The sequence below is a fragment of the Tribolium castaneum genome, chromosome 5 (assembly GCF_031307605.1).
Source record: "Tribolium castaneum strain GA2 chromosome 5, icTriCast1.1, whole genome shotgun sequence".
Lineage (NCBI taxonomy): Eukaryota > Metazoa > Arthropoda > Insecta > Coleoptera > Tenebrionidae > Tribolium > Tribolium castaneum.
Window position 1 is genome coordinate 3,100,002 of NC_087398.1, and position 25,681 is coordinate 3,125,682.

Below are 25,681 nucleotides of genomic sequence, written 5' to 3' on the forward strand. Positions count from 1 at the left end.
CTCTATACTAACCAAGCCCTTGTTTAAACTATCGTAATTTTTAAATTGTTTTTTTTTAGTATTGTTTTTGTTTAAATAATTACCCCAATTTCAAGCTTTGCGCCACTTTTTGTGGCGACATCTCGAGGTGGGGCTTTTTAAATGGGTAAACCAACCTCAAAGTTGTGACATTTGGCAAATCGTAAATATGAAGAAATTTAATAGTGATTTAATTGTTCACAATAATTATGTGATTTATTATAAATAGGATTAAGTCGGTCACACGTTATCTCGTAAAGTGTGGGTTTAATTATAGTTTTTGTTTATGTTATCAAGTGGTTTTTTAGAGCTGCGATTTATTTTATTTCCTCGAACGAAAAATGGATATAAACGCTTTAGGATGGATGGGTTTAATAATTACTTTGTTCTTAACTTCTTTCGGGTTGTTTTCGTTTCTTACAACGGCCCTAGGACTACTGACTTTTATCCTAGGGTAAATTACTGGCCCAGTGACTTGTTTTTTGAATATTCAATTTTAGGTTCATTACTTTGGTATATTTAAGGAAGGGTGATATTGACAAGTTCCACAACCACTGTGCTGGGAACCCCCTCACAGTTAATATTCTCCCAGAAGGTGGTTTAAGACAGGTGGTTAGGCAACTTGTAAGTCCTCAAAAAGTACAAAAAACCGACAGTAGGGTAACAGGCAGTGAGCTAATCGACAACTCACTGCAAGAGATATTAGGCTACATAGTCAGAGACTACATCTCACCATGGTACAACTTGATATCAAGAGACACCGAATTTACTGATATTACGATAAGGAAAACTGCACAAACTTTTGCTATCAACATTTCAAACAGGGTGAAAGAGATTGACTGGATCCCGTATTTAACCACACGTTTGGTCGATGATGCGGCCACACATTTGCGGCTTTTTAAGCAAGCCAGAGCTCGGATGAAATTTCTAGAAAAGAGTAAAACACCAAAACAGTCACCGCTCAAAGACCAGAAAAACTCGCCGAGAAAAACTCACAAGAGGAACAAGAGCGAGACGGACGTGGGCTGGTACCATGGCAAAGCCAATGATATTAAGAAAGGTAACTTAAAATTTCATTGTGAAAGAGAAATCATTTTTTAATAGAACCTGAGGTGAATGTCGGAAATTCAAAGTTTTATCTGAACGATTCCAAGAAAAGCACCACTTTGGAAGACCACTTCTTTGATCTAGAGTGTCAAATGGAAAATTACTTAGTTTGTAGAGACGTAGTTAGTATGGACGTGGCCAAAGAAAAAGGTATTTTACCCATAGTCACAGCTTTCTTGATCACTGAGTGTTTAAAATACTTCTTTCATTGATCAAAGAAACTACGCCAAACTAAAATTTATTCAGAAAAATCCTTGCAGAATTCTTGTGCGAAATTATTGAAATATTATTATACATTCTTCTCCCTGATGAAGATTTCCATTGTAAGCCCTTGCGGTACGTCTTGCGTGAGATCTTCGCCAACTGTGTGATTCAACCGCTTTTTGCTATGTTGTCTGATCCCGATTACATTAATCAGGCGATAATTTGGCTGGTGGGTTAACTGATCTGTTTTGTTTTTCCTAACTAACGATTTTCAGTGTTTGCGTGATGGTACTTTACCAAGTGACATTTTTTTAACCACTTTGAGAATTACAGACAACTGTGATGAACTAAAAAGTACTAAAAACCTAGCTGAGAAAGAAGTACAACAATTGGTGAGTTGTGTAATTTTTTCAATTGTAATTTACAAAAAAAATGTAGAGATCACGCGATTCTGGGGGCGACAGTGATCTCGCAATCAAGCAGCAACTGAGCAGTCTGTCTTACGTTTTGAAATTAATCGAGAGTCGACTAATAAAAATGCAAGATGCCGAAAATTTAGGTATTCCTCTCTCAAATGTTACAAAACGTTTGAGTTTTTTTAACTTTAGACACTCCAACTTCCCTTGATTACGTCCAATTGGAGAGTATTAAAAAAATCGACTTAAAGCTGCACCAGATACTGAAAAATAACGTCGCTTTGTCGTACTTTATTGACTACGTGTCGAGCCAAAAAAAGCACCTGGATTTATTTTTTTACTTAACCATTGAAGGCTGGAAGGTTTCAGTGGAGCAGCAGTTGTCCGATTTGCACATAAACAAGATCAAAGGCGCCAGTGACAACTCATCTGCTGTGTTTGAGGAAATCCGTTCCACCGCCTTGAGCATTTACAACCAGTACCTGGGCGAAAAATCCGACCAACGTGTCGTAATTAAACCAGCTTTGACCCAAAGTCTCTTTTTCAAAATTCGCAATTTGAACGAAATTCCCTCCGAATTGTGGTTTGACGAAGTCCAACAAGCGATTTACGACAAAATGGAAAACGATGACGAGTATTTACCAGCATTTAAGAGGAGCAAAGCGTACTTTAAACTCCTCCAAGAGTTGGATTTGGTGCAACAGAACGTGACCGAAGAAGACGCGATTAGTCTGAACAGCAATGAATCGATCGAACTTATAAATACGGAGAGCAAATCGGAGCAAAGTACGCCACAACAGCACGCAAATAATTTGTTTTTGGTGCCGGAAAGCACCGGGAAAAACGTCAAGCATGCCAGGTCGTTCAGCGATGTGACGATGTTTATGAGCAAGAATAACAGCGAAGTAAGGGCGAATGGCAACGACTTTGCAAAGTTTGAAACGGAGGAGGTTTTGACGGTGGAGGACCAACGCGTGCTGGAGAAGAGCCTCAAGACTGGAGAGTTTGTCCTTAACGTTAATATTATCGAAACAGGTAAATATTCATTGAAGATTGTAAACAGTAGGAAAAAAATCCTCCTGACTGTGCCAATTATTGAAAAATTGTAATATGCAGTTTGTAATTTTTTACCTCTACAATTACGAGTATTATTGTTGGTTGAAATGAAAAAATTCGTGTTGAAAAAATCCTACTGACTGCGCCAATTACAAAATTGTAATAGTTGTGTCATTTTTAGCTTTTTCAATTATTATTGTTGCTTGAAATAATAAAATTTGTGTTGTAATTAATTCTTTATGAAATAGGGATTGTGTGTGAGAAGGGCAAAATGTTCGGCATTTACGCGATTCGAGTGAGCCGCCAATACGAGACCGGCTTTCTGGAAGAGTGGCACATCTACCGGCGCTATAGCGATTTTTACGATTTGTACAGCAAAGTCAAGGATAAAGTAACAGTTAGCTTGGTGTAATCGCCGTTTAATAAAATTTACCAGTTTCCGGATCTTTCAAAACTATCATTCCCGGGCAAAAAAACATTCCATAACATGGACAGAGCCGTCCTTGAGCGTCGCATGAAAATGCTAGGCTCTTACATGAGCGAATTATGTAACCCCAGTGTGCTAACGACTCACTCCGGATTGCAAGACTTGTTGATGATGTTCCTGGAGCAAGGGGATTACGATAAAGCGACTGGGGGCCCGATTTCCAGCACTGTACGCCCTCACTTGTGTTTTTTCTTTCTTTTAGAGTTTTTTCCAGATCAATACTTTAGTGAATCCGTTGAAATCCGGCATGAAAACGATCAAAAACATGCCGGAACAGTTGTTTAACACTGTTGATGAGGTCATGGGGGGCATTACTAAAGTTTTTCATGCCAAGCCTGGACGCCTACCTGAGGCTAGTAAAGTTGGGGCTTCAATTGAAGAGGTTGTTATTTTTGTCTTGTTTGTTTTTTTAACTCGTTTTCGCAGACTGATGATAACATTCCACTGAGGATTATGTTGCTGCTTATGGACGAAGTTTTTGATTTAAAGTCACGAAATCAATGGCTAAGGAGGAGAATAGTGACTTTGTTGAGGCAAATTGTGCGGACCATGTTCGGTGATATTGTCAATCGTAGGATATTGGACTATGTTTCGTTTATTACAAGTCCGAAAAACGTAGCGCATTATTTATATGTTTTCAAGTAAGATTTTTACTTTTGCTCGATTTTTTTACAAATTCATTAAATTTAGGCAATCTTTTTGGCCAAATGGTATGAAATATGAGAAGAAAGCGGATCGAGACGAAGATACGCGCAATCGCACGAGAGTGGCCGCCAAAGTTGCTCTCCTGTCCTGCCTATCAGGTAATTGTCAGTTGGGTCATAAATCTTATATCAAAAAAAAGGCCATAACCGTATTAATATGTCTCTAATTTTAATTAATTTTAATGATTGGAGCTCATTCATAATCCCCTGATTGATATAATATAATTTATTGTTACTTTATTTTACAGATGAACTCAAGCATATAATAGGATCCGAGACCACACGGAGAGGCTTATTAACGATTTTCGAACTGTTTCAAAGACCAATTTTGAACCGTAGGCTATTTTACGTCCTGCTGGAGGGCGTTTTGTGTACTTTGTTTCCAGAAAAAGACATGTTCAAACTATTTCAAAAACTCCATTCTAAGTCAAAGCGAATTCAAGATAAACACAATACTCAAACTGTTAGGTGATAGCTTATTTATTTGTAAATGTATCGGGTGCCATCGCGTTCTCTTCATTGTATTATTTATTCAAAGAGTTTGTTTATTTTTATAGCTGGTTTCTATCCTTTAACTGTGCTTAACTTGTTGTATTATTTGTTAGAATAAAGATTTAAATTATTTCTTGGTGTTTTTTTTCTTTGTGAGGGGGCGCCCCTGTGGCTTAACATGCGCATTCGCCCACTTGTGAAGCAGCCTCTATTGTAAATTCCTTTTTTATCGGCAGACATGGCGGACAACACGGGAAGTGTGGTCTCCGCGTTAATGTACGATTTTTTGTCCGGTATTGATAAAAACTTGGCCAATGTGTTCCAAAAAAAGCATAAAACGGTGAGTACTTCCAAATTTCTAGAAAAAACCGCACTTCATTGCGTAAATTCCGAGACTTTCGTTGGCGTACATGAGGCCGCACCACGTGCTTCCAATATTTGAATTTAAAACGTGTCTAAACCGTTTCTTTAATGATTTTCTTAGCGTTTTGATTATCTAAACACGTGTTCATCGTTTTTGTCACAACCACTGATGCGTGTCTTGTTTTTAGGCCGGTTTGCAAAAAGGCTCTCCCACGTTGACTGACATTGTTTCGTATTACTTGAAAACCGGACCTAAATCGAAGCAATTGAAACTAAATTCAGCCGAAAGTGATGGAAGTAGTAGCGAGGATGAAGAGCCTCCAAAAAAGGTGGTCAATGGCGTAATTAAACAAACAAAACCTGGACAGAAAAAAGCTGAGTCGAGTAGCGACGACAGTTCTTCTGAAGAAGCTACCGCGAAGAAACCAGCTATTAAAACACCTGCCAAGCAACAACCAGCTAAACCACCACAAAAACAAAAACAAGAGAGTAGCTCAGATGATTCGTCTGAAGACGAAGCACCGAAAGCAAAGCAAGCTATTAAGAAAACACCGGCTAAACCTGCTGCTAAACCAGCCCAAAAGAAGGAGAGTAGCTCCGATAACTCCTCTTCGGAGGAAGAAGCGCCCAAGAAAGCTCCAGTTAAGTCGATTTTGAAGCCACCTGCGAAACCTGTCCAGAGCAAAAAAGATAGTTCGGAAGACAGTTCTGAAGACTCAGATGACGAACCCTCGAAGCCACAACAGAAAGTTGCGGCTAAACCCACAGTTAAAGTCATTCCACAGAAAAAGGAGAGTTCAGATGACTCATCGTCTGAAGAAGAACAACCAGTCAAGGCCGCACCTAAACCCATCGTCAAAACACCTGCAAAACCAGCCTTGAAGAAGAAAGAAAGCAGTTCTGAAGATAGTTCAGAGGACGAAGCACCGAAAGTTCAAACTAAAGCAGTTGCGAATAAAAAACCACCAGCAAAGAAGGAAAGTAGTTCGGAAGATTCATCTTCCGAAGATGAAGCCACGAAAAAACCAGTCCAGAAACCGGTAACGAAAACACCGGTCAAGAAACAGGAAAGTAGTTCTGAAGACTCATCCGAAGAAGAAGCCCCTAAGGCAAAAATAACAAAACCAAGCCCGGCACAAAAACCAATCCAAAAGAAGAAAGAAAGCAGCTCAGAGGAAGACTCCTCTGAAGATGAGGCCCCAAAACCAGCGGCTAAAGCCCCACCGAAAGCCACTCCAGCCAAGAAGAAGCCTGAGAGTAGTTCTGATGACTCATCTGACGACGAACCGCCACAGAAAAAACAAGCCGTTGCTAAAACTCCACAAAAACCAGTCGCTAAAAAATCGAAGGAAAGTAGTTCTGAAGACGGTTCGGAGGAAGAAGTTCCTAAAAAGACCGCCTCCGCGAAGCCGACTCCTGTGAAAAAGACTGAAGATAGTTCTGAGGAATCAAGCGACGAAGAGGAGAAAAAGACGGTTAAAACTCCGGCAAAGCCACAAGCTAATGCGAAAAAAGTAGCGAAGAAGGAAAGTTCGTCTGATGACAGTAGCGAAGAGGAGGAAGAAAAGACACCCAAGAATAAAACTCCAAAAGCTGCCTCAACTCCAGCACCGAAGAAACTAGCGGCTAATAAGGAATCATCAGAGGAAGAAGAGGATGAAAAACCGGCTGAAGTAATGACTAAAGGCGTGAAGAGGAAAGCTGAAGATGAGGAAAATGATGGATTCGTTGCCAAGAAGTCGAATTATAATAATTTCGTTAAGGCGGGACAGAATAACAGCTTCAATGGAAATAATAAGGTAAAAAAATGCGAAATTTTCATTAAATAAAATTTGACATAACAAGGGAGATGCGTGTGTTTTTTGTGATTTTTTTCGTAAAAATTCTTGTTCGTCAGAGCAATTATTTCGCGAAGTTTTTAAAAATAGCTGAAAAATCACTAAATAGGCAATGAAGTTTTTATTGTTTTCTAGAATTTTTGCCGTTATTAAACATAACTGGTGAATCAGGCTGAAAAATTCTAAGATTGGTTCGAAAATTACGTTATGTTATCATTGTGGAATTCTTTAGATTTTTTTTAATCAGCTACGGAATTGTTTAAAGGAGTTAAAATTAAACAAAAAAGTTATTTCGCAAATGGAGCCGCTTTATTAGCACATTTTTTCATCTAGAAATGAGTGAAATAATTAATACTTTTTCATATATCCAATAAAATTAGTATGCGACATTTCGTCAATAATAATTACTCAATCATTGGGTCAAAAAAAAATTTGCGATCTTATCACGTTACGAATGGGTTCTTAAATTGTGTTATTTTTGTTTTTATAAAGTGGCGTTTAATATAAATATAACGACTATACACAGAACAAAATAAATTGTCTGGATTTCTACTTATTGTAGCGCCCGAGTCCATTCCGACGAGTAAAGGAAGACCAAGTGGCTGTCGATTCCCGACTGCGGGACAATTCATTTGAAGCAAAGGTAACGTGCGATTTCACTTGTGTGCAAATGGTACGCGACCTCTCTTTCAAAAAGTACAATTTGATCTCGCACGTTACCTGTAGATAGCTCGCGTACCAGTTGTACTAATTTTTTCTTTTTTTTTAACACTAGGATGAAGGAAACGAAGACAGTTGGAACAAAAATAAACGCGATTCATTCGGTAATCGTGGTGGGAGGGGTGGCCGCGGTGGCGGCGGTTTCAGAGGAGGACGTGGTGGGGGCGGTTTTAGAGGTGGCCGCGATGGGGGCGATTTTAGAGGTGGCCGCGATGGGGGCGATTTTAGAGGTGGTCGCGATGGGGGCGATTTTAGAGGTGGCCGCGATGGGGGCGATTTTAGGGGTGGCCGCGGAGGCGGCGGTTTTAGAGGCGGACGCGGTGGAGGCGACCGTGGCGGTCGTGGAGGATTCCGAAAATCGTTCGGTGATAACGATAGGGGCGGTCGTGGAGGATTCCGAAAATCGTTCGGTGATAACGATAGGGGCGGTCGTGGAGGGTTCCGTAAATCGTGGGGTGACAATGATAGGGGTGGGGGTCGTGGGGGCTTCCGGAAATCGTTTAGCGAGGGCGGGGGCAGAGGCGGGTTCAATAACAGTTTTGGATCCAAAACACCAGAAAATAAGAAAATTACCTTTGACAACTAGGTTTTTTATTTGTAAGTATTTAATTTAGTCTTGAGTAAGGTGAGCAGACGTGTAAGAGCATTTTAATTATTTATTTTCCGTAATTTTGCCAATGTAAGATCATCTGATTTAGATTTATTTTACATTCTTTCTGTTCTTTACGAAAAAAAAAATCATTCAATGTTCTGGCTTTTAATTTCCTTAAGTTTGGTCACCTTAATCTCTCAAGCTCTTGAATCCACCAATTAGAGTAATCTATCCTGTAATTGGTCGCTAATAAGAGCGATATAAATAAAATCGTATGCTGTCAGGTTTTTTAAGAAAAAATACCATAGTTGCGGTTTTTACACTTGTTTTATTATTTTTTATTTTATTTTCGTAATTTGTGTGATTTTTGCTGCATGGTGTAATTATTTACAGCGTAATGCGAGAGGATCCTGGGGGGAAAGAGCAAATATGGACCTAAAACATACCCGGGGAAAATCCTTCCGTCACGAAAAAACCAAGAAAAAGCGCGGATCGTATCGTGGTGGTGTCATTGATACATCTGTTAATTCTATTAAATTTGAATAGATCTAGAATTTTTTCAACACAGTATCAGTCAATGTTATAAATATCTGAAACAAATTTCGTTTTGTTTGACGGTAATCAATCTTTTATAGTTGATTGGAGGCAATTTTTATAATTAAGTTACTGAATCTGTGATGTCATAAATAAATTGCAATTTTTTTGGGATATGTTTGTCCATGTCTGACCTTAATATTACTATGGTGTACATTGTAAAAACAGTTTCTTTTGGCGTTCCGATTGAATGTCCTGTATTATTAGGCATTATGTTGTAAGAATGTTTTGTTCGTCAAAAAATGATATATTTCATAGGAAAGTCCGAATTTCATTTCGACCCTTTCTCTCCGGAGGAAAACACCGAATAAAAATATATCTTTTATTAATAGTTATAAATATTTATAAAAACATAAATTAATTACTTAAATATCTTACACAAGTAAAAATCAAGTATGAGCACATGAATAATTTTGTTTGTAATAGCACTTATCCACCCCTCGTTACAATCTCGGTATTGAAGCCATCGCACTCGCCTCTTGGTTATTCTGAGAGGCGTATTTCGGTCTACACACGCACCCACTTTCAACTAACACATAATCTTGTCCCGTCAGAGTGACCGGCCCTAGCGGGATAACCAGGAACAGGTAAGGGACGTAGGTTTGGGTGCATTCGCCTCGAACGACGTCACATTCCGAACTCTCGCAAACCTGAAAAAATAATTCATTTCTCTCCAAAACTGATCACCGATTTGCCCACCTCGAAGACGACTTGTTGCAGCAAATCGGGGAACTTTTGCACGATCGTGACGGGCTGGCCCGAGGTCAGGGACACCCCGTACATGGGGGCTGTGGTGTTGTAGCGCGTCTTGCACAAGCGGGACGGCGTCCCCGTGCAGGTGCTCGCGGGGGACACGTTGGCCGCCCTCGCTGGAAACAAATTTCACAGAAAAATAATCACTGATTTAATTTTTTGTGCGTAAGAAAGGAAAAGTGAAAACACACTTTGGCAATAATTGGAATATTAGCGGTGCGTGACACTGTTTTTACGTTGCTTCGAAAATCATGTCACGTTCATTAATGATAATTGCAAAAAGTAACAATCCGTGCACATGTTCTCACGTCGGGAGGAAGTCCTAGAATAATTGCCGCGCATAATGGCGTGAAATGAGACTAAAAAGTCGTCCATACCGACAATAAATCCTAATTGATCCAACGAATTTGAAAGCTAAAGTTTGCCGAGTCTGCTGTGCAAAGAAAAACCGAAGTGTGTCGCTTGCGGTAATATTTGGGTTAGCTTGCAGTACTCAAAGATATTCATGAAGTTAACAATATGGCTAGTTCAGTTACCGGACAAGTTCTCACCTTTCCGTTATCGCCAGCCGCTTAATTGATATTATTCCGTGGTTATTTATTAGAGAGAATAACCGTAACAGAAATTGTATTAGTAGCGCGGATTTATAGACGTCGGTTTTTTCACATCCGTCTCAGAAAATTACATAAATCTCAAACATACCTGTCCTAGAAATCGATGCTGAATCGAAACTGTATTCATGAGCGGCAAGTAGGGCTTTCTGGGTGATAAACGGGTCGATCGTTTTTCGGGCCCTGCCCTGTCTCGAGCTCCCAGGCCACGCATTTGAGCTCCTAAACGACCGCTCGATGGCCGATCTGGACAATGGATAAGACACTATTTAGTAGGTTATTTATTGTTAATTTCGTTCGCTCGGGCTTACGTTGGATAGGGGGTGTCGTTGGGGCCCAAACAATTGGGCGAATCCGTCAAGGCATCGCCCCAAAGGTACTTAAGCCCACCGCTTCCCTGGCACTGAGTGGGGATTTTTCCTAAGGCTGTGGTCACAGAAGAGATTAATACTGTTATAATCTGAAAAAAAAACACAGTTTTGTCGATTTTCAAAAATCAGTTAGTCACTTCCTCAATTGGGTTTATTTATTATTACTGGCAAGCGATAAAGCAGCATCATAAAGAAATAGATTTATTATTCTCTATTGTCTGTCTGGCTGGTGTATAATGAATGATTGGCACGTGACGGCATAAAGGACTAATGATGCGGTTTGTGCGCTCTTAGTTGTCCATAAATAAAGTACCACTAACTTTTTGACTTCCTGTCTTTGAAGCCACAATAAATAATTTGTCGATTTTGTAAAAAACCATGTAAATACATTAGTCACTGGTCATTATACTCAAGTTGTTGGCCATAAAATAGCACCATTTTCCGCTTCACCTCTGAAGCAGCTTGAATGAACTTTAAAACGTTTCAGTAATTCAGATAAGTGCAATACTTATTCATGGTTTTATGGTGAAAGAAACTTGTCGAAAGGAATTTTTATTTCTTATTTGCAAAATAACTCGGCTCGTAAAGATATGATGGTCAAATGTTAAAAACACAGCAGGTTTTTTAATGCAAATATTCATGCAACAAAATCAAAAATTTAAGTATCGGCTCCACTTTTGAGTGATAAAAGACGTTCAACTAAGCATGAAATAAGCTCAGATTTTTTCCGAGCAGTTTAATTTTTCCTAATTAATGTTGAATTTACAGGTTTTTAAATGTTTTTTACTCCGTGAAACACAAATTGCTGTTTTCTTGCCTTGAAGACCGAGCTTATTTTGTATCTGTAATTATATTTTTTCTTTCACTACAAACTATAATTAACCGCTGAGTTACTGGTGTAACCACAGAAATTGTTCAAGATAGTAGTTATTATTTTGCTAAAAATGGTGTAACAGTTTACATTTTTGAAAATCGTAGGTAAATGCTTCAGTTTTAAGTAGGTTACCTAAATACTTTTTCGCCTTGAGCGACGTGATTACCAATAATGGCTGTTCCAAGCGCAAAGAATCGTTAATTCGTTGAACCATTTCTAAAGCTTGTTATTTCTCGTAATTAAATTGGTTGGACCACCAATTTAAAAAATTACAAGTTGTTTCATTGTTAAAGTAATGTCTTTACTTTTTTATTTGGACCAAACATTGAGAAAAAGGCGGATTTTTGCGTGACCAGGTGCCCATTACGAATTATTTACTGTTACACTTCGTCTCATTTAAATAAATTAAACAGGTGTTTCCAAAGTCAGGTTCAACGAAATATTTTGTCGGATGGTATTGAACTTTCTACGAGAAACTAATAACGTGATTATGCATTTCCAAAGCTATAACGCATTTAGAGAAATTAATTGATAACTTTATGTCTAGACTAGCTGATGGTTAATAAAAGTAAAATGCAATAAATTATACATTATGTTGGTTGATAGCCGGGTGATAAGTTAATTTCTAAAATTTCGTGTTAACGACTTGGGGCGATAAAAGAAATACAAAGTGCGCATTTTCACTCATTTACAATTTCTCAAAACTTGTTTAAATTTTACTTGTTTATATTGTCCTGTTATAATTACAATTTCGTCGTGCGGTTCAAGTACCTCGTATTATAATTTTCTGGTTTCTTATCCCACCTCACGAACAAAGTCGCACGACATAATTAAATTAGCGGCTTTTTTCAACTATACTATACCCTCGAAGAGGTAATTGCGATCGATGAGGTCTAATTAAGCCTTCGATAAGCACGGAAACTTCGTGACATGAATTTCGTCTTCGGCTGTAGGTCTTTTAAAAATTAATCACGAAAAGTACCGTTTAATTACCATCTCAACCTCATTCCGAAGGCTAGTCATCTCAGACAATACGAAATACCTGACCAAATACTCAACAAGATGATGACATCACCGGTTTTCCAAAAAACCGTCAATGATGGGTAAAATCATCTAAACCCGACACTGTCCCGTGCATTACATTGACCACCTGTCCAGTACGTACCTACTCAAAGCGATACCTGATCATTGACCTCATCATATAACTGTTCTTCGGCGTTTATGTGGGCTGCAGAGGGCAAATATTTTGAATATCGGTAAATCTACATACTCGCGCGAATTGAGCCCTGCGCCCCTGCAAACTTACCGCAAAAACCGTATTTTTGCTAATGGCCATCCTGTCCTGACTCTGGCACTTATGAGACTCGAAAAATTGCAAATCTAGCAAACAATAATTTTCGGTGCGTTTCACTCAAAATTGCCAATCCATATTTGAACCACCTTTTTTCTACTTTATTTTTTCACTAACTGGCACTGTGGTCACTGGTGCACTTTGGTCGGGTGCTGCACGAAATAATTTCTTTGAAGTGTGCCAGTAGACTGAAGACCAGGTTGTTCTTGAACTTGTGAAACGGAAATGATATAATGTTGTACCTGGGAGGGATTAAAGAACAAGAACAGTTGCTAAGTGGGAGAACACCCTGTTTTCCTATTATAACAGATGACTGGCTAATAGTCGACGGACCATTACGGTTCAATGGAGGCTACCTGTCTCATCTGGGCCCCCAATTATGTTGTGCTGAAGACAACTTTGTTTCTCGAGTTCTAAGAAAAATACCAATTGGGATTTGATTTCGTGAACAAAACAGTTTTTTTGACTAGCACTTTATGTTTAGAGCGTTTGATTGGGAGTGAATGACCGGCAAAAAGCAGTTCATTTGGGAATTTTTCCGGAATTTTATTTTTTACAACTGGGCTGCTCTTGTGTGCTATTTTTGCACAAAGTAGCGTTTTTGCCTCATTTTTAGTAAAATACGTGGTTGGGCGTTGTTGTAGTTTTGCGATAAAGCGGCTTTTATTAAAATAGGTTTGAATGAGTTCTCAGATTTTAAAGTCGCGCTTGGCCCGGTCGGTGCGGTAGAGCTGCGGTGGTAAGGCAGAATCTGGAATTATCAACAAATTTGACGCCATGACGCCACGCCATTTTGTTGGAAGCAACATGGATTTGTAGAATTTAGTGCGCGATTAATTGTAAAAAACGATGATTTTTTTATTGTGAGTCGCGTTAATCGGGAGTTTGCATTAACCGCTGTAGTTTAGTGTTATAGTAAATCATGTGAAGAATTCAATTATGTGTATATCGTGAAGTCAAGTACCGGCGTCTGTGCTACAGTTCCTCGTTTCTTGATTTAGTAATTTGAGTGGTTTTTGTTAGTTTGCAACGAAAGGACCATTTCCGGACTCTATGATGATGTATACGGTGAGTTTTTTGCAAGTGGATTACGTCCCCCCTTGGTGTTTATTAATAGAACTGTCAAATATTTTAAGGGATTATTGTTGTAAACAACTCGTTTCAGGGCACAACCACCGAGCAAGACAATCGCTTCAGCGATAAGGAAAAAAAGCTCCTGAAGCAGATGAAGTTCAGCGATTGTTTGAGTCAGAGGGTAAATTAAGCCAAGCGTAGGTACCGTGATAAAGCAGCGCTCAATTGCAGGTTGATATGTCCAAAATTAAACTTGATGTCATCAAGCCGTGGATCCAAGACAAATTAACGGAAATCTTGAAAATTGATGACGACGTCGTCGTCGATTTTGTTTATAATCAACTAGATGAGAAGGTACAACATTGCCAACTGAAACTCGCTTGCTTAAATATTTACGTTGCAGTTTCCCGATCCTAAAAAGATCCAAATCAATCTTACGGGGTTTCTGCATGGGAAAAACGCGCGCGAGTTCATGGCCGAGCTGTGGGCGCTCTTGATCTCAGCACAGGAGAACCCGTCCGGAATCCCCGACTCACTCTTGGACTTGAAGCGTGAAGAAATCATAAAAAAGAAGGTTTGCATAAATTACATACTTTTGGTGGTATCACCGCTTGTGTTATATTAGGAGAAAGAGGAAAAAGAGCGTGAGATTCGGGACCGGGAAAGAGAAAAAGAGCGCGAACGCGAAAAGTCCGACAAGGAGAAGAAATACAGGGATAGGGACAGGTCCAGGTCTAGGAGGAGATCACGGTCAAGGTCGCGGCCCAGGAGGCGGTCGGTTGAAAGGTCCAGCAGGAACAACGATAGAGGGAAGGACAAGAGGTCAAGGAGCCGTTCCAGATCCAGGATCAAGATTGATGATTTGAGGAACAACGGCAACGCAAGTCCCAACGAACGGGAGAATAATGGCAGAGAGGATTCTGCCAAATTGGAAAGCAGTACTGCCAATTCTAAACATAATTCGTAAGTTTGTTTACTGATAGATTAAATTTGTTGCGGAAATTAATTGCACGTTGTGGTAAGTGGTGAGTTTTGTAAATTGCTTCAGTAACTCGTGTTACGACACAATTTCAGCAAGATGCTAAAAATGGTTATTATTTTTATGACGCGCAAAATTCGTTGAATAAATAAATAAAGAACGTTAGAGAAAGTTGGTTTCTTTCTTGATTATATCACTGGCTAAAAGTATTTTAAGCAAGTGAAAAAATTTGCACATTTTAATACTGCGTGGATTTTTTGTTTAATAAGTTTTCTAAGGTTTGCGCTATTTTGGCACGTTTTGGGATTGATTTTATTTTTATTTGTTAACGTATTAAAATAATTGTGGATTAATTTTTGTGATTTTGTATGTATTTAATAAAAACCATTCTTTGTCAACATGCATTGATGATGCAGCTTTAATCATCTAATGATGGAACGTTATATTGGAAATGGACGTAGTTGTGTGAGCAAGTTGACTTTGTTATGTGATTCAAATAATTTTCTTAAAATTATTCGAATAGATATTAGTTTACAGGTTTTTTGTAATCTGTTTTTAATTACGTCGAAAAATTATGCAAACGGTTATTTACGTTACAAGGATTAAAAACGATATGTTGCATTACGTGGGTGAGTGATACGTTGTGTTTTCATAAGAGTAACGTACAATATTTTTTCTGTAGCTTTATTAAAACATTTTTTAATTATGTATTAAAATAAATGTTATTTTTATTACAAAATTACGTTGGTATTTATCACTTTTTATTTTGTTTTTTTTTTCACACTAATCATTATCGTGCCAGTGCCTGGTAAACACGAATTTATTAATAGATTTTTTATATTTGTATTAGAAGTTTTATTTCCCGGTGTTCTTCTTTGCCAAGAAAACATTTTTAAAGTTTTTTTGTCTTAGCTTGCGTCCAAGCACTTTTATTAAAAAAAGTCAGTTATATAAACTATATTATGGCTATAAATAAATACCTCAGTCTTATTGGTTTTATAAAACTTTATCGTCCATTGTATAAAATAATTACAAAAATTAAAAACCACTTGTAAGGAAGAATAACAGTTTAAATAATAGCGTTACCTTTTTTTTGTATGTGATGGGTTGTACCGATGTATTTAATGTTTGTTCGGACATTTTGTGTAATCAAAATGCATCGTTGGCTTCGTCTTGATTCCATTATTTTTGTTGCCCGTTTTGCAAACGATGTGGGCAGGTTTAACGTTGGCTTTACTGTCTAGAGAGAGTTCCCAGCCCGTGTCAAAGCTTCAAGCGAAGCTGATGTCCATGGCCGGCGGCAACGGCAAACAGCAGCAACAGCAGCGTAACTCCCGTTCCCGTTCGAAATCAGTATCTCGCTCCCGTTCAAAGTCGGCTTCACGCTCCAAGTCACCCAGCAAATCGCATTCGAGATCCCGTTCGTCGTCTAGTCCACGAGCATCAAAGGATCGCAAGTCGCGCTCCCTCTCCAAGGACAAGGAGAAACGTCGCTCCCGCTCCAGTTCGGACGGATCCAAGGACAACTTCGAGATCAGGAAGAAGGAGAACAGCGTCCAGAAGAAACGCCACTACAGATCCAACAAGGACAGCTCCGACAGCGAACCGGACCAGGACAAGGGCAAGAGGAAGAAGTCACTGTCGAAGTCACCGCGACGCGCCAGGAAAAACAGCAGGGATAAGAGTCCCAGACGCAAGAGGAGCTTGTCCAGGAAGAGGAGCAGCTCCAGGAAGAGGTCCCTAAGCCGAAAGAGGAGTCTTTCGAGAAGGTGGGATTTTTATTTCTATTATGTGTTTTACCGTTAAAAACAAGGATACAGAGTTAATTGTCAGTTTATGACATGGTATGTAGTCATTTCTTTAACAGTGTTGTGTCAGTGGTTCAATACTTCTAAATTTGCAATACGTAAACAGTTATCTTCTATTTGAAACTAGCATTCGATTTTTTGTTTTTATTAAGGGGAACTCGACCGTTCAACTGCATGAAAGAGAGATCTTTTAAATATTTTATTTTAAATATATTTTTTTAAGATATTGTTAATTTAAAATCGTGTTTTGTAATTTTTCGTGTTTTTGAATTTCTGTAGATTTATGTCAGAGACGAGAAAAAAATATTAGTTTTTCAATTCGGTTTATAATAAATAAATAATCATGGAAAATATGCGATATATTCTCACTGACACAAATTTATGAGGCTCTTGTAACTACTCAGTAATGCTAATGAATTTCTATTATAAAAACAGTAATTTTTTGTGCAAAATGATCGATAAATCTTGTCCCTAGTGGTGAATTGCCGCTCCAAATTATTTATCGGCCGTATCATTACTTAATTTTGCTTTATGTCACCAATAATTCCACAATTTACCGTTATTGTTTGGTCGAGATCCACTTAAATCTTATATCCGGCGTATCTCAGCTAAGATATTTGTTTTTTTTTTCTGTCTAATTTGTGAATTAATGTGTATTTTTTTTTGAGTAATTTTTTTAGATGAGATAACAAGCGTCTAAAAATGAATGAGATCGTAGTATGTTTTGGCTAGGCCTCATTTAGATATACGCTGGCCTGGCCAACACACCCTACGATGTCATTCATTTTTAGGCGCTTGTTACTTTACTTATGGGAACAGAATCTGCTATTTTGTATTAAATCAATTGATTTTTCGTTGTAAGGCCGCTAACATCAAAAAAACAAAACTTGATACATAGAAAAATCGATTGATTTAGACTGTATTTGAATTAATAACTAGAAGATATATCAAGTTGTTCTTCCTTGTTGGAGGACAGAATTTATCTCAGTTGGCCATGGCCGCTTTTCGACATTTGAGAACATAGCCTACTTTACGCCATTGCCAACTGAACCACAAACAAAAGTAGATACAAAAACTGTTTCGGATTGTAAGATACAGTTCTTGTCGTAGATTTTAATGCAAATTGTTAGTTGTAAGTTTTTAATTTTTACTTCAAATTACAGATAGATTTTTGCTTCCAGACGTAGTCCATCGCGAAGCAAGAGGAGTCTGAGTAGACGAAGGCGGAGCATCTCACGTTCAAGGCGGAGCACCCCGCGGAGAGCAAGCCCTCGCAGGAGACGCAGCTATAGCAGGAGGAGGAGCTTGAGCAGGAACAGAAGGGGACGACGCAGCAGAAGCCGCAGGAGTCCCAGCAGGAGGAGGCGCAGTCCTAGCAGAAGGAGGAGCAGCAGGGATAGGTTAGTATTATTAATTTATTTTATTGTCTGGTATTAATATTCCTATGTTTTGAATTAGGAGGCTTAGACGCAGTAGAAGCCGTGACCGGAACCACAGGCGACTTTCCCGGGAGAGAAGGCGCTCCAGGTCTAGGGATAGGCGGTCGAGGTCGAGGAGGAGGTCGTCTCGTGATAGGGGAAGTTTGAGGAGGAAGTCACCAATTAGAGGTAAATCTAGGGAACGTCTACGCAAGCCTAGTCCGAGTCCTGTGACTAGAAATGATCGTCGGGACCAAAGGGACGAGTCACGTGGGTCTCGACCGTCTGTTAGGAGACCGGACGACAGGAAAGAGGAATCTTTCCGTCGACTTGACGATTCCAAAAGAGAAGATCTTCACAAATCGGATAAGAAATTGGAAGAGAAACGCAAGGCTAGTACTTCTGATAGTCAAACTGAAAGCGACTTCAAATCCAAGGATAGGAAGAAGTCAAAGTCTAGGAGTATCAGTCCAGAGGATAATAATTTGATTCCTCCTCACGGCCCGCCACGATATTCGCGAAGCTTGTCTAGAACGCCGTCGCCGTTCATAAAAGCAAACGAATTCCCGCCTAAAACTAAGACAGTTCCTGCTGCGAAGGACGATAAGAAGAAACTCAAAGAAAAGGCTGAATTGAAAACTAAGAAGGTTACGAAGAAACCTTCAAAGAGTGAGACTGATTCAAACTCAAGTGATTCAGATAGTGAGGGACAGAAAGAAAGAGAGAGGGAGAGGAAGAAGATAAAGGCGAAGAAGAAGACGAAGAAACGCGATTCGAGTTCCAGTGATAGTGAAGTGGAGTATACTTCTAAGAAGAAGGATAGAGACAGTAGTCCCGAAGTGGAAGTCAAGAGTAAGAAAGGCAAAGACGGTAAGAGAAGTAGGCGCGACAGCAGCGAGGATAAAGTGCAGAAAAAGCGTCACCAGAGTTCCGATTCGGAAGATGATAAAAAGATTAAGAAGAAACGTGCACGTTCTGATAGTTCCGACAAAGGCCGTAAATCGAAAAAAGATGATTCGAGTGACAGTGATGTCCCTAAGAGTAAGAGCAAAAAGAAAGTGGAGAGTTCTGATGATTCTGAAGTTGAGAAAGTCGATAAAGACAAGTCAAAGAAACACAGAAGGGACAGCTCTTCAGACAGTGAGGAAGATATGAAGAAGCGGAAACGTAAAAAGAAGGTTACGAAATCGGCGAGCGATTCTGATGAAGAACTTGAGTCGAAGAAACGCAAGAAAGACAAGAGGCATAAAAAGAAGAAGAAGCACTCGAAAAAACATAAGAAACATAAGAAGAAAAAGGTAGAAAGTGAAGACTCTGATAATAGTGACGTCGAAGTTGTTAATGACGATGAGAAAAAGTTGAGAGAAAAGGCTCTCAAGTCAATGAAAAGGCAAAATTCGAGCGATAAGTCGGAGTAACGTGTAAAATAAATAAACGTTTTTGTTTAGTTTGAATGATTAGGTAATTAGCTTTTCTGAGTGACCTGTAATTTTTTTGTCATTCATTCCGTATGTTGCTGTCTTAATAAAGTTGATATGTATGTGGACTTCTTTGTTTTATTTAACTCCTTTAATTGTGGGTGAAGATGCGGTTATAAATCGAGAATTTTATTCTAAAATATTAATATACATTTTGTATAGCACCTTATTCAGATCAATAGAAAATATAAAATTTTACAACATTTATAATACTCTTGTATTTACAATGGCAGTGATGTAAGTGTTGTGTTTAAACTGTTAAGAAAAGCAAACGTGGCCAACTTCCACTGAAAACCCTTGGTTCGATCTTCCGGTATCTCTGATTGCAACATCTATAATTGGTAGTCTCGTTGTTTTATCTGTTTGGTAAGAGAGGACTGATCTTGCCCATGTGTCTGTATGAAGCTGAAAATTTTACGTTTTTCGTTGTTTTGTTAAATTAAAAAAATTACTTACTCTACATTCATCGACCAGTGCTTCATATCTCAAACGAGCGTTACCTCTGGGAGTTAACTCCACGTCGTTCCAAGCCATTAATTTTATCCCTTTTTTGTACGTATGTCTAGCAACGTCATAGTACGCTGCTGTGTTTTTGCAGTTAAATGTAATGTTTTGTTGGGCGTGTGAGGACAGGAGCTGCAGAAATCCAATCTGGTTACTGTGCGCTTTGTAGGAAATCTGAAATAATATTGAATAAAGTTTATGTAACATTGCATTTTTTTACTACCTTTAAACCGCCTTTAATCTCTCCCAACCATATTTCCGATTCTTTTCCTTGGTGATAAATTTCGGGCGACTTTTCCGGTTTTGGGACAATACAAGTACTTTTTTGTTCCATATCACAGTAAACTAGAATCGCATCTTTGGGGTCACCTTCATTCGGGTCGACCCAATATTGTCCTGACAATAAAATTGATTAAAATAACACTTCCATACGCTTAAAAAATGTATTATTTTACCGCTTTTTAATTCCGGATAAGCATTGGAAATGTCTTTACAAGTCTTCCCTGGATTATTCTTCTCCCCGTTTGGTTTTTTAAACTTCTCGAAAGAGGTCTTCAACTGCTCGTAGGCCTTAATTACGAATTCTCTTCGTTGTTGTTCAGACATCGATTTTCCGGAAATCCTTGCTGGCTCGTCCCCGAGTGGATCCGGTCCTTTTTGATTATTCACCTGTCCTTGGGCAAGCAATGCTGCTAAACTAGCCGCATCGTAACCTAGACCGTCTCCTGGAGGCCCCGGTGGTCCTGGGGGACCCGGAGGACCTGGAGGGCCAGCTTTACCGTCGTTACCGTTACCGCCACGAGGCCCGACAAGACCAGGAACTCCCTGTGGTCCTGGACTTCCATCTCTCCCTGGCGGACCTCTAGAACCGGCTTCACCGTCTTTGCCAGGGGGCCCAGGGTTCCCTGGTGAGCCCTTTTCGCCAGGGAAACCTGGAGAGCCGGGGAGACCTTGAAGGCCGATTAAACCGCGATGGCCTTTGGAGCCTGCAGGTCCTGGTTCGCCACGGTCTCCTTTCTTGCCTTCTAGGCCAGGGACTCCTGGTTTTCCCCGCTCTCCTGGGGGACCTTCGGCGCCTTGAGGGCCGGTTTCGCCCCGAGGGCCTCTCTCGCCGGTTAGGCCGATGGGGCCAAGTGGCCCGGGGGGGCCCTTTAATATTTTTTAAATTATTGATTAACGTTAATTTTTATTTTTTTTTAATTTTTATTTGAATACTTACCGGCAAACCAGGAGGGCCGGATGGACCAGGGGGTCCTACCGGTCCCACGGGGCCTTTATCTCCTGTTCTTCCTGCCACACCTGGCATTCCCGGTTTTCCCGAAGGTCCCTCTGGCCCTTGTTCTCCAGTGGGTCCAGGTGGGCCTGGTGGTCCGGTTAATCCTGGAGGACCTTGGGCGCCCTCGCTTCCGGGTTTTCCGGGAGTACCTACTTCACCGGGTGCTCCTCTCATTCCTCTCATACCGGGTGGTCCTGGAGGACCGGGGAGTCCCGGTAAACCTCGGTCACCTGCCAAGCCAGCGGGGCCTGGAGGTCCAGATGGTCCTACAGGTCCTTCAGCCCCAGTTTCACCTTTCATTCCTTCTAGTCCAGGTGGTCCGGGTAAGCCTTGTGGTCCCGGAAGTCCCATCTTTCCAGAATCGCCTGTGGCTCCTTTAATTCCGGGTAGTCCTGCCGGACCTGGAGGACCAGCATTTCCAGGATGGCCGGGTGGACCTGAATCTCCCGGACGTCCAGGAGGTCCCATTAGACCAGCGTCTCCACGTGTTCCTGCTTCTCCTCGTGCACCTTTTGCACCCGTTAAACCGATTGGGCCGGGTGGACCTTGTTCTCCAGGTTTGCCGACATGACCTGGATTTCCTTGCATTCCTTTTAAACCGGGTATTCCCCTATCGCCTTTTAATCCAGGCAAACCAACTAATCCTTGGGGACCGGGGAAACCCTGTAGACCTGGAGAGCCAACAGGGCCCCTCTCGCCAGGAGCGCCTGGAGCTCCCGATTCTCCAGGTAAGCCAGGCGGACCAGGTTCGCCCCTTTCTGCAGGTTCACCAGGGGGTCCAGGCGGACCCATTAGCCCTTGTTGGCCTCTTTCACCTAATAAACCATTTAAAATTTACGGTTTTTCACGAATTTGGATTACCTTGACGGCCTGGTGGTCCCTCAGGGCCTACAGGACCAATCGATCCTCGTTCGCCTTTTTCTCCTTGAGGGCCCGGTTGTCCGCGCAATCCAGGCAGACCGACTAGACCTGGCGCCCCTGAATGTCCTTTTGCTCCCGGAAGTCCTGGTGGACCTTGAACACCATCTGGACCTGGTGATCCCACATTTCCTTTTAGACCCGGTATTCCCGGTTGTCCAACCGGTCCCCTTTCACCGGGAAATCCTCTTTCGCCTCGTGGCCCAATATTTCCGGGAACTCCCGGTGGGCCTTGCAATCCTGGTTCGCCATCTTTTCCGGGCATTCCTTGATTTCCCGGTGTTCCCGGTAAACCCTTAACACAATAATTATTTTTATTTCAAACGTCCAGTTCAACTTACTTGAAAACCTCTAGGACCTGTAACTCCAGGTGGTCCCCTCTCCCCGTCAACTCCCGGAGGACCTGGGGCTCCTTGTGGTCCCATTGCCCCATCTTTCCCATTATCACCACGTGGTCCTGGTGGCCCTGGTAGTCCCGGTTCGCCGTCTTTTCCTGCTTCGCCTTGCAAACCCTTATCACCCGGCGGTCCCAAAGGTCCTGGCAATCCTTGGAGACCTTGAGGTCCAGTCTCTCCCGGTTTTCCGTCCGCTCCTGGCATTCCCCTTTCACCCGGCGGTCCCGATCTTCCCTGAGGACCAGGCCTGCCCGTTAGCCCACGCAACCCTTGAGGTCCCACAGCTCCAGGTCGTCCAGGTTCACCAAGCGATCCTTTGGGCCCAGGAGGCCCAGCAGAACCTCTATCGCCTGTTTGGCCTTTAGGACCGACGGCTCCATCGGGACCAGGAAGTCCCCTGGCTCCCGGCATCCCTCTCTCACCAGGTGGGCCTCCAGGACCGGGTGGACCCCTCATTCCCCTTTTTCCGCGTTTTCCTTCCGAACCTGGCACTCCAGGTAATCCCCTAGGACCAGGAGCGCCGGTTTCTCCTTTAGCGCCACTTTCTCCCTTGTATCCCGGAACACCCGGACTACCCTAAATTAATATTGTAATATTATTTTTACCGTAAACTTAGGACATACCGTATTGCCTTTCGCTCCAGGTTGCCCCGGACTACCATTTACACCCGGAAGTCCGCGAACTCCTGGGAATCCTGGGGGACCTGAGATACCAGGCGCCCCAGGATTGCCCTTCTCTCCAGGAGAACCATCCTTTCCAGGAATTCCTGGAAGTCCGGTTTCACCAGGTTGGCCTGGACGGCCCGATTCTCCCCGCGGTCCTTGCAATCCTTGACTTCCCTTGGGACCTGGGCTTCCGTGGTCGCCTTTCGCACCTGGTATTCCCGGAAATCCCGGAGGACCAGGCTTGCCCATTTCACCCTAACAAAAATTATTAATATCTAGTTCTTTCCTGGGTGTCACTATTATGAAATTGAAACTTATTATAGAGAAATATTTGACTCAAGAGGACCAGAATTGGCGAAAAGAAAAAATCTCACAGGTAGTCCAGGTGGTCCAGCAATGCCATCCATTCCTCTTAGCCCCGGTGATCCTTGAGGCCCTTCCCTCCCCCTTTCTCCTCTAGGTCCTGACGGCCCCACCGGACCCGAAGGCCCAACTGGTCCCGGATTTCCAGGAATCCCTTTTTCACCCGGTGGTCCTTGCTCCCCTTTAATCCCATCAAGACCGGGAAAACCCCGATGACCCTTAACCCCCGGTAAGCCTGGCATTCCAGGTAATCCTCTTGGTCCCGGAGGACCACTAGCACCCGGTTGTCCAGCTTCACCATCTTCTCCAGGAACTCCCTAAACAACAGTCCAATAATAAAAATTAGTAAAATAAAATAAAATCCCACATCTTTTCCCGGAGGACCGGGTAATCCTCTAGGTCCTGGAGGCCCCGGCGGTCCTTGAGGGCCCGCCTCGCCCGGCTCTCCCCTCGTCCCTTGAAAACCTTGCGGTCCCGCCAATCCAGACGGTCCCGGAGGTCCCCTAGGACCCACAGGTCCAACCTGCGCTTGCAAGTACTGAAACGGCTCAACCGGGAAACTCGGCCCTTTGTCTTGACTCCCTTGCGAAAGGGCCAGTTGTTGGTAATAGGCTGAGAGGTCCGGAGGGGGGCCTGGGGGACCAGGCAGTCCTGGAATTCCGGGAGTACCAGGAGATCCAGGCGCTCCTGACTCTCCCGGCCGTCCAGGTTCTCCCGGATATCCTGCCTCGCCACGAGGTCCCGGAATATCGAAGCCTTGAGGCTCGCGCGTTGGTCTAATGCCCTTATTGCAATCTTCGTCGGTTTTACATTCGACGGTTCCTCGTACACATGTACAGTTTGTGCAAAAATTGACGCTCCATTTTTCCTCATCACGGTATAATTTTCCATTGTGGCGACAACTGTACGCCCCCACGTGACTGTCAGTTGGGGGTTTGGTGGGGTGCAGAATGTGGATGTCGACTGTTCCAGTGGGAATTAGTAGAGATGGGGTGGGACGCTCGTTGTTAGGTTGGGAGAATCTTTCGGTTGTGAATTCGTTTATTGGACGCTCGTCTGGAGGCTGGGGGGTCGTGATACGGGCTCTGGATTCCGTAGATGTAGCTAAATTTTATAAAAAATTGAAATACATGGCAATATTTCATTTAGCTCAAACGATGATAATTCGCAAAAACTGTTACACAAACCCGGTCATTTTGTTTGTAAAAAATGTATGTGGATAAGAAGTAGAAAAAAATAGTTAGCAGTATTAAAAAAATATCTCACCGTGTTCGTCGTACTCATCCACATAATCGTATTCCGACGAATAATCGTCGTAATTCGCAACCGGCTGTTGATTCTGTATTTGCGATATTTTTCCGCTCGCTTCCACATTTTGGGATTCCACAGACTTCGCTTTTCTTCTAATCCGACTCTCAGAAATTGAAATCACGTGCATTAAAAGCGCAATCCTTAGATAAATTAACAAATCCATAGTAATTTTAGTGGTCACATAGACACTTGTAGTAATCACAAAATAAAGAGCAGCATCACTGTTGGTAGATGATAGTCCCAAACGAGAATCGGGACTATCAGAACCGAAGAGATTTCTTCCTAATTTATCCTTTCGGGTGCGGGGGGCGGGGGAACACTCAGTGTGTTATAAATTATAAGACCACCGATTTTTATGGAAAATTAACATTGACACTAATTCCAAAGTTTTAGAAAAATTATTATGAGTTTTGTTGCTTCAGAAATGTATTATTTTATTATTTAGAAGAGTGTGCTTGAATGCTTCAATTAATTTAAACAAATTTAAAGACAGTGTAGTTGGAACAAGCTCTATGATAATAAATTACAATAATAGCCTAAATTAATGTGAATATCTAACTTTTAATTTATAGCCTTTTATGAATTCATTTATGATAGATGTAGTACGAGTCGACGTAACTTTAATAATCCTTTTTTTTACCACTACTTTAAAATTATCTTTTATTTAAAATAATATTTAAAAGAATTACAACTTAGTTTGTAATATAAAACCACCTTTGCAATGATCTCAATGATCATTTCTATTGCAGTGTGTTTAAACAAACACAAGTACTTTTTATAAGGCACTTTGTTGGTACTTTTCTCAAATTTTACTAGAGGTATTTCATAAATTGCTAACTTAATAAAGAGGGATTTTCCTTACAAAAGAACTTTTCAGTTGGTTATTTGTTTCCGAGCTTCTTTCATACATTTGTTCTTGCAATTTTAAACTAGAAAAAACT

General features: G+C 41.3%; 5 protein-coding genes across 9 annotated transcripts; 3 read left to right on the forward strand and 2 right to left on the reverse strand.

Annotated features, from left to right (window-relative positions):
* The first annotated feature begins 132 nt into the window (after positions 1-132).
* LOC100141954 (sorting nexin-13) lies at positions 133-4,616 on the forward strand. 2 transcript variants are annotated; one of them, XM_001812523.4, is made up of 14 exons: positions 133-277; positions 327-472; positions 519-1,078; positions 1,123-1,275; positions 1,386-1,558; positions 1,605-1,721; positions 1,768-1,888; positions 1,938-2,780; positions 3,050-3,192; positions 3,238-3,456; positions 3,503-3,670; positions 3,715-3,929; positions 3,979-4,091; positions 4,241-4,616. In XM_001812523.4, the coding sequence occupies exons 2-14, from the start codon at positions 360-362 to the stop codon at positions 4,462-4,464; spliced, it is 3,162 nt and encodes a 1,053-aa protein (XP_001812575.1). In that variant the 5' UTR covers positions 133-277; positions 327-359; the 3' UTR covers positions 4,465-4,616. The 2 variants fall into 2 exon arrangements, with proteins under 2 accessions (XP_001812575.1, XP_008194284.1); XM_008196062.3 differs by having other exon boundaries at positions 140-272.
* A 47-nt stretch (positions 4,617-4,663) lies between these two features.
* Nopp140 lies at positions 4,664-8,853 on the forward strand. 2 transcript variants are annotated; one of them, XM_008196061.3, is made up of 4 exons: positions 4,664-4,824; positions 5,036-6,646; positions 7,248-7,328; positions 8,391-8,853. In XM_008196061.3, the coding sequence occupies exons 1-4, from the start codon at positions 4,723-4,725 to the stop codon at positions 8,541-8,543; spliced, it is 1,947 nt and encodes a 648-aa protein (XP_008194283.1). In that variant the 5' UTR covers positions 4,664-4,722; the 3' UTR covers positions 8,544-8,853. The 2 variants fall into 2 exon arrangements, with proteins under 2 accessions (XP_008194283.1, XP_001812538.1); XM_001812486.4 differs by lacking the exon at positions 7,248-7,328 and adding an exon at positions 7,461-8,002 and having other exon boundaries at positions 8,391-8,567.
* A 46-nt stretch (positions 8,854-8,899) lies between these two features.
* Positions 8,900-12,775, reverse strand: LOC100142362 (hypothetical protein). 3 transcript variants are annotated; one of them, XM_008196059.3, is made up of 5 exons: positions 12,507-12,775; positions 10,267-10,415; positions 10,047-10,201; positions 9,291-9,460; positions 8,900-9,241 (listed from the first exon to the last, which is right to left on the reverse strand). In XM_008196059.3, exons 1-5 carry the CDS (start codon positions 12,534-12,536, stop codon positions 9,035-9,037), a joined length of 711 nt encoding a protein of 236 aa, XP_008194281.1. In that variant the 5' UTR covers positions 12,537-12,775; the 3' UTR covers positions 8,900-9,034. The 3 variants fall into 3 exon arrangements, with proteins under 3 accessions (XP_008194281.1, XP_015835781.1, XP_064212974.1); XM_015980295.2 differs by lacking the exon at positions 12,507-12,775 and adding an exon at positions 10,647-10,844; XM_064356904.1 differs by lacking the exon at positions 12,507-12,775 and adding an exon at positions 10,492-10,527.
* Positions 12,776-13,308: 533 nt separating this feature from the next.
* Srrm1 (Serine-arginine repetitive matrix 1) lies at positions 13,309-19,376 on the forward strand. Its single transcript, XM_008196058.3, has 8 exons — positions 13,309-13,619; positions 13,717-13,806; positions 13,857-13,979; positions 14,029-14,199; positions 14,251-14,588; positions 15,849-16,373; positions 17,594-17,812; positions 17,871-19,376. The coding sequence occupies exons 1-8, from the start codon at positions 13,605-13,607 to the stop codon at positions 19,246-19,248; spliced, it is 2,859 nt and encodes a 952-aa protein (XP_008194280.1). The 5' UTR covers positions 13,309-13,604; the 3' UTR covers positions 19,249-19,376.
* Positions 19,377-19,421: 45 nt separating this feature from the next.
* Positions 19,422-25,010, reverse strand: LOC660112 (collagen alpha-1(I) chain). The gene is made up of 11 exons (XM_008196057.3): positions 24,696-25,010; positions 23,797-24,533; positions 23,441-23,746; positions 23,025-23,321; positions 22,348-22,977; positions 21,950-22,301; positions 21,032-21,903; positions 20,268-20,961; positions 20,036-20,208; positions 19,765-19,986; positions 19,422-19,713 (listed from the first exon to the last, which is right to left on the reverse strand). Exons 1-11 carry the CDS (start codon positions 24,901-24,903, stop codon positions 19,567-19,569), a joined length of 4,638 nt encoding a protein of 1,545 aa, XP_008194279.1. The 5' UTR covers positions 24,904-25,010; the 3' UTR covers positions 19,422-19,566.
* Between the last annotated feature and the right edge of the window lie 671 nt (positions 25,011-25,681).